The 14163-nt window shown below is 39.3% G+C and overlaps 1 protein-coding gene across 1 annotated transcript in view; it reads left to right on the forward strand.

Annotated features, from left to right (window-relative positions):
* LOC126297455 (uncharacterized) overlaps positions 1-14163 on the forward strand; it is a 176602-nt gene that overhangs the window by 145949 nt on the left and 16490 nt on the right. Inside the window, exon 10 of the mRNA XM_049988315.1 lies at positions 12200-12453. Within this exon, the coding sequence (XP_049844272.1) occupies positions 12200-12451 (252 nt within the window). The 3' untranslated portion in view covers positions 12452-12453. The remainder of the gene's footprint in view (positions 1-12199; positions 12454-14163) is intronic.

Below are 14163 nucleotides of genomic sequence, written 5' to 3' on the forward strand. Positions count from 1 at the left end.
ACACCTGCCTAATGTTATGTAGGCCCTCCGTAATCATGCAGAAGTGCCACAACATGATGTGGCATGGAGTCGAATAATGTCTGATGTAGTACTGGAGGGAACTGACACCATGGATCCTGCAGGGCTGTCCATAAATCCATCAGAGTAGAAGGGGGTGAGACCTCTTCTGAACAGCACGTTGCAAGGCATTCCAGATGTGCTCAATAATGTTCATGCCTGGGGAGTTTGGTGGCCAGTGGAAGTGTTTAAATTCAGAAGAGTATTCCTGAAGCCACTCTGTAGCAATTCTGGATGTGTAGGGTGTCATATTGTCCTGCTGGAATTGCCCAGGTCCGTCGGAATGCACAATGAACATGGCTGAATGCAGGTGATCAGAAAGGATGCTTCCGTATGTGTCACCTGTTAGAGTAGTAGCTAGACATATCAAGTGTTGCATATCACTCCAACTGCACATGCCCCACACAATTACAGAGCCTCTACAGCTTGAACAGTCCCCTGCTGACATGCAGGGTCCATGGATTCATGAGGTTGCCTCTACACCCATACACATCCGTCCCTCAATACAGTTTGAAATGAGACTCACCCGACCAGGCAACATGTTTCCAGTCATCAACAGCTGCCCAATGTCTGTACTTACGGGCCCAGGCAAGGCATAAAGCTTTGTGTCGTGCAGTCATCACAGGTACACGAGTAGGTCTGCCGCTCCAAAAGCCCATGTCAATGATGTTTCATTGAATGATTCACACACTAACACTTATTGATGGCCTGTCATTGAAATGTGCAGCAATTTGCACAAGGGTTGCACTTTTGTCACATTCAATGATTCTCTTCAGTCTTCGTTGGTCCCGTTCTTGCAGGGTCTTTTTCCAGCCACAGTGATGCCAGAGATTTGATGTTTTACTGGATTCCTGATGTTCACAGTACACTCATGAAATGGTTGTACGGGAAAATCCCCACTTCATCGCTACCTCAGAGATGCTGTGTGCATCACTCGTGCGCCGACCGTAACGTCACGTTCAGACTCACTTAAATCTTGATAACCTGCCACTGTAGCAGAAGTAACCGATTAACAACTTTGGCAGACACTTATTGTCTTATATAGGCATTGCCAATTGCAGCACAATATTCTGCCTGTTTACATATCTCTCTATTTGAATCCACATGCCTATACCATTTTCTTTGGTAATTCAGTTTGTATACTAATAATAAAACTATAAAACCATTTTGTCTGTCTGTCTGTCTGTTTGAACACTCTATTTTTCAAAACTATTATACAAATTTTTATGAGGTTTTCATGATGTAGCTTGGGACTATGTATAGACTTTACTTCATCAAAATTTCTTAGTAGTTTGGATATTTAATAATCATGGCTTAGTACATGGATGGCACTGTTAGTTTTTTTAACTAACTGACAGACATATTTTTGCAAATTCATGTCAGTGACAGAATTAAACGCCACAGTCTTACCTTTATGAATATGAGCTAACAGTGGGTAGGATATACAAATTTACTTATTTTGCTTTGTGTATTAAAAACTTGATGAACTTGCCTTGCTTCATTCAATAGTCTGTTTTTATATTGTGTGCCGTGAAAAACAAATTTATTAAGTTTGCTTTGTGATTTGGATGCCTACTCATTACATTTTGATTTCATTTTGTTTATGGATAAAAATGCTAAGGAAACAGTCCAGTCTTTCTCAATACACCATAACAACTGAAAGCTGTGATGGCAGTGAGTGCAGTCAGTTAACTGTTGTAGTGTACCTTCACTATGATATGGCCTCATTGTGAAGATACACTCCAACAGTTCGTCGATCACATGAATGGTGTCCATCCCAACATTAAATTTACTGTTGAGATGGAGAAGTACGGCAAGCTACCATTCTTGGATGTTTTGGTTGAGCGGAAGGCAGGAGCTTAGAGTGGTCATTCAGTGTACCGGAAACCAATCCGCACTGATTGGTACTTGAACGCCAATAGTTTCCACCACCCTGTACACAAGAAAGCGGTTCTGAACATGTTGGTTCGTAGAGCAAAGATTATCTCTGACAGTGACCACCTACACTCTGAATTGCAGAACTTAAAATGTGTTTTCGGGGAAAATGGATTCAGTGAAAGAGACATCACAAGTGCTTTCAAGGGCAGCCAATGAAATACACCTGGTGAATCAGTAGAAGAGGCCAAATGGACTGCATTCCTGTCATACTGTGGAGCAACTAGCAGCAAGTTAGGACGTCTGCTGCAGAAAGATTGGCTAAGACCAGTGTTCTGGCCCGCCCCCAAGATACGAGATATGTTGCGCCCTGTTAAAGATGACATTGCTCTTCGAGTATCTGGCATGTATGGTGTACCCTGTGAATGTGGGAGCATGTATATCGGACAAACAATTTGCATGGTTGTAGGGCATTGTGCTGAGCACAAGTGCCATATAAAACAAAGGGAGCTTGAGAAGTTGGCCATAGAGGAGCATTGCCTAGAAAGTGGACATAAAATACAGTTCAAAAATACAAAAGTATTGGCTCATGCACCTACATATTGTGACTCCGTTATAAAGGAAGTGGCTGAGATTTGTTTAAACAACTACAATTTTAACAGAGACCAGGGGTACAGACTCAGCAGGGCATGAGGGCGGGCGTTGGACATCAAAAGAAAGCAAAGACAGATGCATGGCGCTTAAGGTGCAGTTTCAAACTTGGCGCCTGCCCCTGGTGCCACCTGGCATCACTGGTGCTGCCACGGGCAATAGCTTTGCTAGCTGCCTGGGGTGATTTACGCACACGTGCCACATTGGGTCTATCTGATTGGCTGCTGATGATGTCATCATGCCTATATAAGTGAGAAACTGAAGCAGCTCCGGCAGTCAGTGAACTCCTGACGTTAATGGCAGAGATGGTCATCGAAAGCTCGAGGATTTTATTCAAATTAACATTGCTTCAAAACTGAGAACGTTTTATTAAATCATTAGTTCCCTCTACACTAATATTCCCAATACCTCTCCTGATCTCGCCACATCAAACACTGCAAAAACCACAGGTTATCCAACAGTAGTTGAATGCTTTTCTTTTGGCAAGCTCTTTCCATACTCTGCAAAATTACTTAATACTCACTTGTGTGATAGGAATTTGTTATGAGGAGAGTGGATAGAACACTTGACATTAGTGATCACCTATGAGTATTTCAACTCTGTTTGAGTTGTTAAGTCCTTAGGAATTATGCAAGCAGTTAATGTAAACAGAATGAGACTTGTTTACATAACACAGGAATCCTAATTTAGGTTTTTCTTTTTCCAAATTATTCCAGGAGATGCTGCAATGGATCCTACATACTGAAAGGGCAATAGTTTTTCCTTTCCTTTTCCTAATATTAAAGTTGTAAATCTCTCTCTCTCTCTCTCTCTCTCTCTCTCTCTCTCTCTCTCTCTCTCTCTCTCTCTCTCTCTCTCCTCCCCCTCCCTCCCTCCCTCCCTCCCTCCCTCCCTCCCTCTCTCTCTCCCTCCCCTGCTGTCCCTCTCTCCCTCACCAACTCACCAAGATGGTGACAATGTCTGGTTATTACATCAAATCTACAAGAAACTAACTGCCAGTTTTTAATGCTCACTTACAAAAATTTGACTTCCATTACTTGTCTTCTCAGATGCTACTTTTGTGTACCTCATTATAACTATGACTGTGGGTAAATTACATTCTGTACAACCCAGATGTATAACTAATGACAAGGTAGTGAGCAATTAACCAACTGCATGATTCCAACAACCATGGATCGAAAATTCCTGATACTGCCACGGTGCTGGTTAGATTGTTTGGAACAACAGATATTGCTGCAGCAGCAACAGGTGCATGTGAAAGGGTGAATCAGCCATCATCCCCTGCATAACCACCACTTAAAAAGGCAAAAGAAGGGTAGGATATGAGTAATTCTATGATAAGTCACCTCATTTTGTAAGTTTTTCTGCTCAGGCATCCTGGATTTTGTTCAAATTTTATTTGAACATTTGCACATGTGTCCAACGAACATTAGTAAATTCATCAAAGTGATACTGGTCAAGATATAGTCACTTGTTTGGCTGCATATGCAACTTAGCGCAGAATGAGTGTGCATTTCTGGCAACATTGAGCTGTTATATTTGAGGCAATATTTTATTGAAAGAAATGGAATTTGCCCATCTCATACAACTTTATGCATTCTCTCAAGAATAACAATTCAAAGAATTTTAAAAGCCATATTCAACAGAAATTTCTTGGAAAAATTGTCTGAAAAAATGGACACCCAAAAAAATTCCAAAGTTTTCCTTTTATATCTCAGGGACTAAAAGCGTGACAAATGTGAAACTGAGTGTGTAGTAATGTAATAATGCAAGGTTCTCAAAATATAAAGTTTCATTTATGTACCATTTTTCAGTGCTGAATAAATGAACGACAAAATTGACAATTTTGTAAAAGATAAAAGATGTATTTTTGACCTTATTTTGTAAAAAAATATATTTTATAAAACTTTCCCAACTTCTCTCATCAGAAACATCATGATTTTAACCACAAAAAAGTGTATTTGATTATTCAATGCAGGCTAGCAATGCTAGATAATTTGAATCAAAGTTGTGAGTGAAAATTGTGGTGGTAAACACATGTTGAACATTAAACTTAATACACAATAGCTCAGTAGCACAAGGATGTAGAATTGAAAATGTCATTCACCTACTATGTTCTACTAGTCTACAAATTTGTCAATAAGATGACAATTTTTGTGAAATGTGAAAATTGAGTATGTTCAACAATTCTTTTAAAAATACTATTTTCTGTTAAAGCTTCAAAACCAGTCTCATTTGAAACTGCATGTTTTAAGCCCCCCACCAACAAACAGTAGTTTTCATTCCCAACATGGGCTAACAATGCTACATAAACTGAAGTGAACTAGCTGGAAAAATTACACTGCGAATGAAGTTGTTTTAACTTTGGCTTCTTGTCTCTAGTTCATTAAAGGCATGATAAACATGAAACTTTGAACAACAATAACTTAGCAACATAAGGTTTTTCAGTATAAAATATCATTCACATATTGCTTTCTAAATTTCTTCAAAATCAGATCAAACTTGATTTTTGTAAATACCTCAAAAACAGACCACATTAACTAGTTTTAGAAAATATGTTTTTCATAACTGATTTCAAACTAACCTCAGTTGGAAAGAACATGTTTACAAGCATCCAGGAAATCATGTTCAATTTTCCAGTGAGCACAAACAGTACCTGAAATGTACCACAGCAACAGATTAAATTTCAACAAATTGCTGACCGTGTTTGTTACACATACTTTTATTTGTACATTGACAAATAATATGTCACTATATTGCATTGGTATACAGTGATACTGTTTACAGCTTACGCTGTGATCAGTTTCCAGAAAATGAACTGCAGTAAGTGGCTCAAAAATAAAGAAAAAATATTAACTATAATGTAAAAAAGTTTAAAATAACAGTTGATATTACTTTTTGCTTGCCGCCTATATGAGATAAGAGAATTGGAGATAAGGTACTTAGAAACCGGCTTTGTAAGCAGATAGGTACCACCACAAGCATGTGTGAACCCTACAATAATGGGGTTGCTGGTCATGTTCATGCCACCATGGAACGACACAATATAGAGTGATATTACTTGTCACTTTAAAAATTAAAACCACGTGCAACAAAACACGGACAACATGGTACTGCAATGTAGCCTGTTGGTGTGGTACATACTCACAAATTTGTCCATCATTTTCAGGTATTGTTTTTGCAAGTTGGAAAATCAAATGTGATTTTCTGAATGCTTGAAAATGTGCTCTCTTCAGCTGTCATATGTTTTAAATCAAGAATGGAAAACAGATTTTCTGCAAGCAAGTTGAATGTGATCTATTTTTGTAATTCTTTATGAAAATCAAGCTTGAACTGATTTTGTACAAATTTGGAAAGCAGCAATTGAATGATAGTTTTTATTGGAAAACCTTACATTGCTAACTTGTTGTGTTCAAAGCTTCATTTTTATTGTGCCTTTAATCAACAAGATACAACAAGCCAAAGTTAAAATTTTATTCGCAGCGCGATTTTTCCAGTTACTTTGCCACAATTTATGTAATATTGTTAGCCCATGATGGAAATTAAGCCCAGTGTTCTGTAGGGGCTTAAAAACATTTCAAATGAGACTGGTTTCTAGCTTTAATAGAAAACTGTATTCGTAAAATAAGTGTCAAATATGCTCTATGTCCAACTTTTCACAAAAATTGTCATTTTTCTGAAGAATTCGTAGATTATACGAAAATAGTACATGAACGAAATTTTGCTTTCCACATCCTTGTGCTACAGAGCTATTATGTGTCAAGTTTCATTTTTAGGACGTGTTAATTCTATAAGACACAATAATCTGAATTTTTCACATTTTTCGTGCCACAATTTTTGCACCCAACTTTGATTCAAGTTATCTAGCATTGTCATCCCCTGTTGGATAATCAAATACACTTTTTTGCAGTTAAAAGTGTAGTCTTACTCATAAGACTAGTTGGTAAAGTTTTATAAGCAACAGTTTCTTGCAAAATCAGGTCAAAAAATTCCGTACATTTTTACTTTTTTACAAAATCTTCAAATCTGCATTTAATTTATTCAGTATTGGACACTAATATAGAAATGGTACTTTATATTTGGGAGCCTAGAGTTGTTAGGTTACTACTTGCCAAGTTTGATGTTCATTATACCTCTAGTCCCCACAATATAGGAAGCCAAACATCAAAATTTTTTTGGACATCTTCTTTTTCAGGCGATTATGCCAAAATTTTCTGTCTGAATATGGCTCTTAAATTCTTTTCGTTATTATTGAATGTATAAAGTTGTACAAGGTGGCCGATTTCATTTCTTTCAACAAAATACTGCCCGAGATGTAACAGCTCAAAGTCACCAGAAATTCACACTTGCTCTGCGCAAAGTAGTGCATGGGGTCAATCAAGTTATTATATCTTGGCCAGTATTGATTTGATGAAGATTAAACTTTATCATTGTTCACTGGGGACCTCTCTATATTTCATTTTACCATTCAGGATGAGGTTCTTATCATTTTAGATAATATCTTGTTGTAAGCACTTCACATCCATTCTTTTTCTTCAACACATGGTTGTGTAAATAATTTTGAAACTATAAAAATTTTTCGTTTAAGTTTTTGCCATCCATACCCAATTCTCTTATTTTTGATATCTTCACTCAAACACAAATTAGATATACAGCAATGTCAAGGAATGCTAGAGCGAGTTGTACTGAGTTTGTGAGCTGCACTATCACTAGTTATGTATAAGCTAAATTATTTGCTTCAATTCTGCAGAGACTTAAATGGTTGCCTTTAATGTGCAGTAACTTACTGACGCCTAACTTGTTCCTGACCACAGTTATTCACTGAATTAATATACTTATCCACTGTTGTCCTTCTTTGGTGTGTCACAAATATTCATTGTTATTAACAACGTATTTCAATTGTGTTATAAATTACAATCAAGTAGTGCCATCACTACCCATACTATTTTCCCATGACTTCTCAGTTCCACAGGAAGTAAATACCTAACTATGTGGATTACCTCAGAAATACAACAGTATCTCATGCAAATTGAACAACTGCAGATTCTTCTTAAGCGATGTTGACCATGTCATTGTAAAAATAGAAAACCAAACCATGTAAAAGCAACTGATCGGCAATATCAACCAACCTGCAGGAACATTAAGTCATTTCTGAAAAGTGAACTAAAGCATTATGCAAAATTCATCACATGGACCACTTACATTATGTAACCTTTGAACCTACTGCAAAGAAAAATCCTTGTTCATTTTGCCAGAGGGATGTCTTGAGACATTGTCTGAACTCTGGCATAAACCACAGTCACCAACTTCATGCCATGTAAGCAGTTGGAGATGGCGACACATATCTCCCAAAATGGCATCATCAAGGTTCTTGTTCATAGACATTATGATGGTATCACACCAGAATCTAAGGAGAACACTGATGAAAGAAGTGACAGGATATTATTATTGGGGCCAACTGGAAACAGATGGATGAGGACACAGCATCAGGGGTGATACAGGACGTTACAGTGGAGATCAGCATTATCATAATTAATATGAAAAAGACACCAAAGAAACAGCCTCCAAACACTGAGTAAGAAAAGCAGTGGATTTTAAGCCACAATGACAAGGCATACAATTACATCATAGGAAACACTCATTCGTTCCAAATGAATCTTGTGATGAGACATACTGCTGAGGGCCAATAGCTGCCTCTGACACTATTATAACAACACAGAAGCGTTTACTATTTGCGTACACTTAAGCACTTATGAAGAGCATCAAGAACTGATATATGGAGGAAGAAAAAGCGAGTGAATGAGAGATGATCATTGTTACTGTCAAGGTGAAAGTGTGCAGAGGAAACACTATTGTCTGTTCTGGAAGCAAGTTGTATGCGATTTCAAAGGGGCAATATGAAGAACTAAACTAGGAGATAGCTATACCTTCCAGTTGGTGCTTTACAATAAGGTCCTGTCAGAAAGCATGTCAAACCGATGAAGTCTTAAGTACTGTTAAATATAAAATTTGAAGAATTTCTGCACTGATTCCAAAATTACAGATAGTAATTATTATGGGCTCAGACTAGTTAGCAAAACACAAGGCAGAAAGAGATTTTGCTGTATGTGAGAAAGGGTTTATAAAGAAGACAATAGAAGAGTACTTAAATTTTCTGTAAAAGTAGTTATTGATAGTAATCAAGGTTTTATGCATATTTATGAGGAGAAGAGAATGGGAGCAAAGATAGTTGGGAAGAATAATGGTACAGAAAACAAGGAACTAGGCGTATTAGCTGCAGCAAAAGTACAAGCAACAGACGAGCCCGCAAAATTAGTATCATGACACTAGCTGAGAAACCTGGTAATGGTTGTGTATTTATAGCTGTGTTCAAGACTTTCTTCTTTGTACACAAAGTATGCAGCAGTATGGCTGAGGACATGAAAGAAGAGCTTGTTTGGTTCATTAACATGGCAGAGAGCCATGCAGAACCAGCCATGTGAAAAGTGACTGACACTAACGTCATGCCTGCAACACACACTTTCTGGTCTTGTTTATGGTCACGGCATAACATAAGATCACCAGTAACTGTACTCATTTAAAGTGAAATGATAAACTTAGGAATAAGTGGGATTCAGGGTATAAAAACTCACATACTTGCACCTCTTCCTATCAAAATTTCTACTTTTATGATTTTATGTTGGAGAGAAGTAACTTTAAGCCTCTGTAAGTGAAAGGTTCTGAGGAGCAAGATAATGCAGGATGCTGTTGATCAGAGTTATGCCATGCCTCCCTTTTGGAAGGAGTTGCCAAAGAGCAAGTTAAAGCCTGATTTTCTCAAACTTCAGAAAGTCTTGCCACATGATCTTCAGTGGATTATTGAGACCGCACAGGCCTCAGTCTTTCTACCTGCCAGAAAGTTGAGGCATGCGCCACATTGGGTCGATCTGATTGGCTGCTGATTATGCCATCATGCCCATATAAGCAAGAAACCGAAGCAGGCCTGGTAGTCAGTGAACTCCTGACAATGATGGCGGAGATGGTCATCGAAAGCTTGAGGATTTTATTTGAATTGATGCAGCTTGAAATCCGAGAACATTTTATTCATGTATGCTGTCGCAAAAGACTCTTGAGGACACATAACTAATGATTTAGGCAACCAATTGATATAGTGGTAACTTTCCTCTTGTCACTTATAAGTAATTACAGGGGAATAACCAGGCCTGTCTGCATGGACTGTTTGTAATTTAGGAGTTCCATAGCCCTCAATACAGGTGTGTCTGTCATACTATGGTGGAAAGAAATGCTCATATAATCTAAAATTGCCATATATTAGTAAGTACACTCCTGGAAATGGAAAAAAGAACACATTGACACCAGTGTGTCAGACCCACCATACTTGCTCCGGACACTGCGAGAGGGCTGTACAAGCAATGATCACACGCACGGCACAGCGGACACACCAGGAACCGCGGTGTTGGCCGTCGAATGGCGCTAGCTGCGCAGCATTTGTGCACCGCCGCTGTCAGTGTCAGCCAGTTTGCCATGGCATACGGAGCTCCATCGCAGTCTTTAACACTGGTAGCATGCCGCGACAGCGTGGACGTGAACCGTATGTGCAGTTGATGGACTTTGAGCGAGGGCGTATAGTGGGCATGCGGGAGGCCGGGTGGACGTACCGCCGAATTGCTCAACATGTGGGGCGTGAGGTCTCCACAGTACATCGATGTTGTCGCCAGTGGTCGGCGGAAGGTGCACGTGCCCGTCGACCTGGGACCGGACCACAGCGACGCACGGATGCACGCCAAGACCGTAGGATCCTACGCAGTGCCGTAGGGGACTGCACCGCCACTTCCCAGCAAATTAGGGACACTGTTGCTCCTGGGGTATTGGCGAGCACCATTCGCAACCGTCTCCATGAAGCTGGGCTATGGTCCCGCACACCGTTAGGCCGTCTTCCGCTCATGCCCCAACATCGTGCAGCCCGCCTCCAGTGGTGTCGTGACAGGCGTGAATGGAGGGACGAATGGAGACGTGTCGTCTTCAGCGATGAGAGTCGCTTCTGCCTTGGTGCCAATGATGGTCGTATGCGTGTTTGGCGCCACAATCAGGACTGCATATGACCGAGGCACACAGGGCCAACACCCGGCATCATGGTGTGGGGAGCGATCTCCTACACTGGCCGTACACCTCTGGTGATCGTCGAGGGGACACTGAATAGTGCACGGTACATCCAAACCGTCATCGAACCCATCGTTCTACCATTCCTAGACCGGCAAGGGAACTTGCTGTTCCAACAGGACAATGCACGTCCGCATGTATCTCGTGCCACCCAACGTGCTCTAGAAGGTGTAAGTCAACTACCCTGGCCAGCAAGATCTCCGGATCTGTCCCCCATTGAGCATGTTTGGGACTGGATGAAGCGTCGTCTCACGTGGTCTGCACATCCAGCACGAACGCTGGTCCAACTGAGGCGCCAAGTGGAAATTGCATGGCAAGCCGTTCCACAGGACTACATCCAGCATCTCTACGATCGTCTCCATCGGAGAATAGCAGCCTGCATTGCTGCGAAACGTGGATATACTCTGTACTAGTGCCGACATTGTGCATGCTCTGTTGCCTGTGTCTATGTGCCTGTGGTTCTGTCAGTGTGATCATGTGATGTATCTGACCCCAGGAATGTGTCAATAAAGTTTCCCCTTCCTGGGACAATGAATTCACGATGTTCTTATTTCAATTTCCGGGAGTGTATAAGGAGTGGTCAGATGAAAAGGTGTGAAACATCTTAACAAACAAACCAGTCGAAATTTGCATAGACCACTTGGGATAATGAAGTGAGACATCACTTGAAGCCAGAGACAAAGCAGGGTGGCATGCAGTGGAAGCATGCACCATCACCCCCCCTCCCCCTTAAAAAATTCAAAGCTTTCCTGTCAGCAGGCAACATGATGCTCACACTCTTCTTTAGATGCTGATACTGATAGAATTCCACAAGCTTAGAAAAACCATTTACAGTGATGTGTAGTATGAGATACTCTGTAGCCTACACAATTCCATCAAGAGCAGATGGCCTGGGCTAATCATGGAGGGAGTGATTCTGCTTCACGACAATGTGTCCCTACATCTCCAAGGTCACACAAAGTGTAATGGCCAAGTTAGAGTGAGAGCAGCTTGAATATCTCCTCTCCAGTCTGGATATGTCGCCCTGTGACTTCCATGTGTTTGGGCCACTAAAAAACCATCACAAATTGATGTGCTCCAATCGTGACAATGAACTTAAGATGCATTTAAACACCATACTTGATTCACTGGGAAACATTCAGAATTCAATCACTGTCATGTTCTTATATTTGCAGTAGTGTGGAATTATCAGTTTATTTGTAGAAATTGATGGGGAGTGTTAACAGCTTCATGTAGTACTTTGTGACTGTTTGCATTGGTAACTGTGCAACAAGTGAATTTAGATATTGTCTCTTTACTCAACAGTATTAAGTTATTCTTATTTATTTTATAGATCACCTCCAGAATGTTTTTAATTTCACAGCACATTTATTTATTTATTTGACAGCCTTTTAAAAATGTAACTTTTAGCCAGTGTATGGCTGTTCATATTAATAATTCTTTCTTGTGTTTGCAGTCTAGTTTCAAGAGTGATGTCTGGAGTTTAGGGTGCATATTGTATCACCTTCTGTACAAAGTTACACCATTTGAACATATTAAAGATCTTGATCAGAAGATATCGGCTATTAGTGACGCAGATATACCAATAGAGTATCCGTACAGGGCTGATTGCCCTAGGGGTTTGACTGAGGTTTTACGCCAGTGTTTGATACGAGCTGAAGATGCAAGACCATCTGTGGAAGAAATTATCAATTATCCATGGCAGTAAAGGTGAGCAACAACATTTTCATAGGTTAGCTATCAATTATGCTAATAAATTTGTAGATATAAGGTAACTGCAGCCTCTCAGCTACAGCACTGAACATTGCCAGATCTGTCTTTATGCTTCGTCATGTTGGTTTTCAAGAAAGTGCACTGTGTTACATTTTTGTATTGATTAGCTACATTTTTAAAATTATGGGTAGCTTTCAATGTTGCTCATGAATAAGTCTTTTATTTTACAAGCCTCTCTGCATAGGACTTGGGACAAATACAGTGCTTCACATTACATGTTTCAAATTAGTTATCATCTGGTTATTACTCCTTTTTAATCATATGTATACTCTGTAGATCTACCATAAAAATAAGATGAAGGAGGGTGCAGTTTTGTTCATTTAATATATACTTCTATAATATTCTACAGTAGTTTCTGAGTCATCCAATAATTTTGACATTTTCAACTGGCAAGCTTTCATGAAGAATGTTGCTGCTATGAACACTCAATAAATATGTAATGGGGAGTCCAGCACCTCAAGCTCTAAAATATCAGAATTATATGTGTGGCATTCTGGTGTCTATTCTTTTGGACATGTCCGAAAGAACAGACACCAATGTGTTGTTGAATGCCACTATTGTCACTCTGGGCAAAAAGTCCATTGTTTAATATCACACTCATATACTCTCTTTACAAATCTGCACACACAGAAAATGGTCTTGAAACAGCTAAAGTCCATATTTACAGACATATATTTGCCGAGGAGTACAGTCTCAGTTTTCGTCATTCCAAAAATAGATCTCTGTCATCTAAGCATGGCCTACTATATGGCTGGAGTCAATAAAGAGAAACTTACATCTAATTATATCTCACCTTTTAACAAAAGATATGGCTTGAGAGGAGGAGAAACAAAATAAGTAGTGAGCACTAAAGTCAGATGGGGATTTTGTAAGTTGCAACTTCGATCTCCAGCAAGTTTTGTTGGCATCAACTGATCCCACAAAAAATGCTTTGTTTTATGAGCTACAATTGAAATGTTTTAGTTTAGCAATGAATGGTGTAAAATAAAACAAGAATATTATTTAATCAACGAAACTAGAGGGAATCAGGGAAGATGTGAGATTGCAAGCTGTTTGTATGAATATTTCAAATTTCTCCATGCAGTGGTAAACTGCATTTTCTGTTTTAGTAATCACTGTGGAAGACAGAATCCAAAAAAATTCATTGCTACACTGTGCTTCATTGCTGTTCAGGAAATACCTAACCTATAAACCATTGATTTAAAATTCATGGTTGTTGGTTTATATTGAAGTGGAATGCAACTCAGTGCGTTTGGCAGTCACTAAATATAGGAAAACAATATGCCAAGATTATCATTTGGTAGTATAATCTGAATTGACACATGACTATTAGGAAAGATGATGTGAATGGGAAACCAGTTGGATGGTAGAGGATGTGCTGATCAAACTTCACAAAACAGCATCCGTTTGTCACGTGATTTAAAGAACATTTTGATGAGGTGTATAGAACTCTGGACTATTAACTAGAAAAATCAACAATATCTCATTGTCAGATTGTCAGACACCAAATTTTTGTACATGTCTGTCCTGCACATAACAAGGGAAAAACACAAACGTCTGAGGAAATAAAAAATTAATTGGCTTTCATTTAGAAATTGGTGCTATAAAAGCAACTCACCTGAGAATGAATTGAAATAAATAATACTT

The sequence above is a fragment of the Schistocerca gregaria genome, chromosome X (assembly GCF_023897955.1).
Source record: "Schistocerca gregaria isolate iqSchGreg1 chromosome X, iqSchGreg1.2, whole genome shotgun sequence".
Lineage (NCBI taxonomy): Eukaryota > Metazoa > Arthropoda > Insecta > Orthoptera > Acrididae > Schistocerca > Schistocerca gregaria.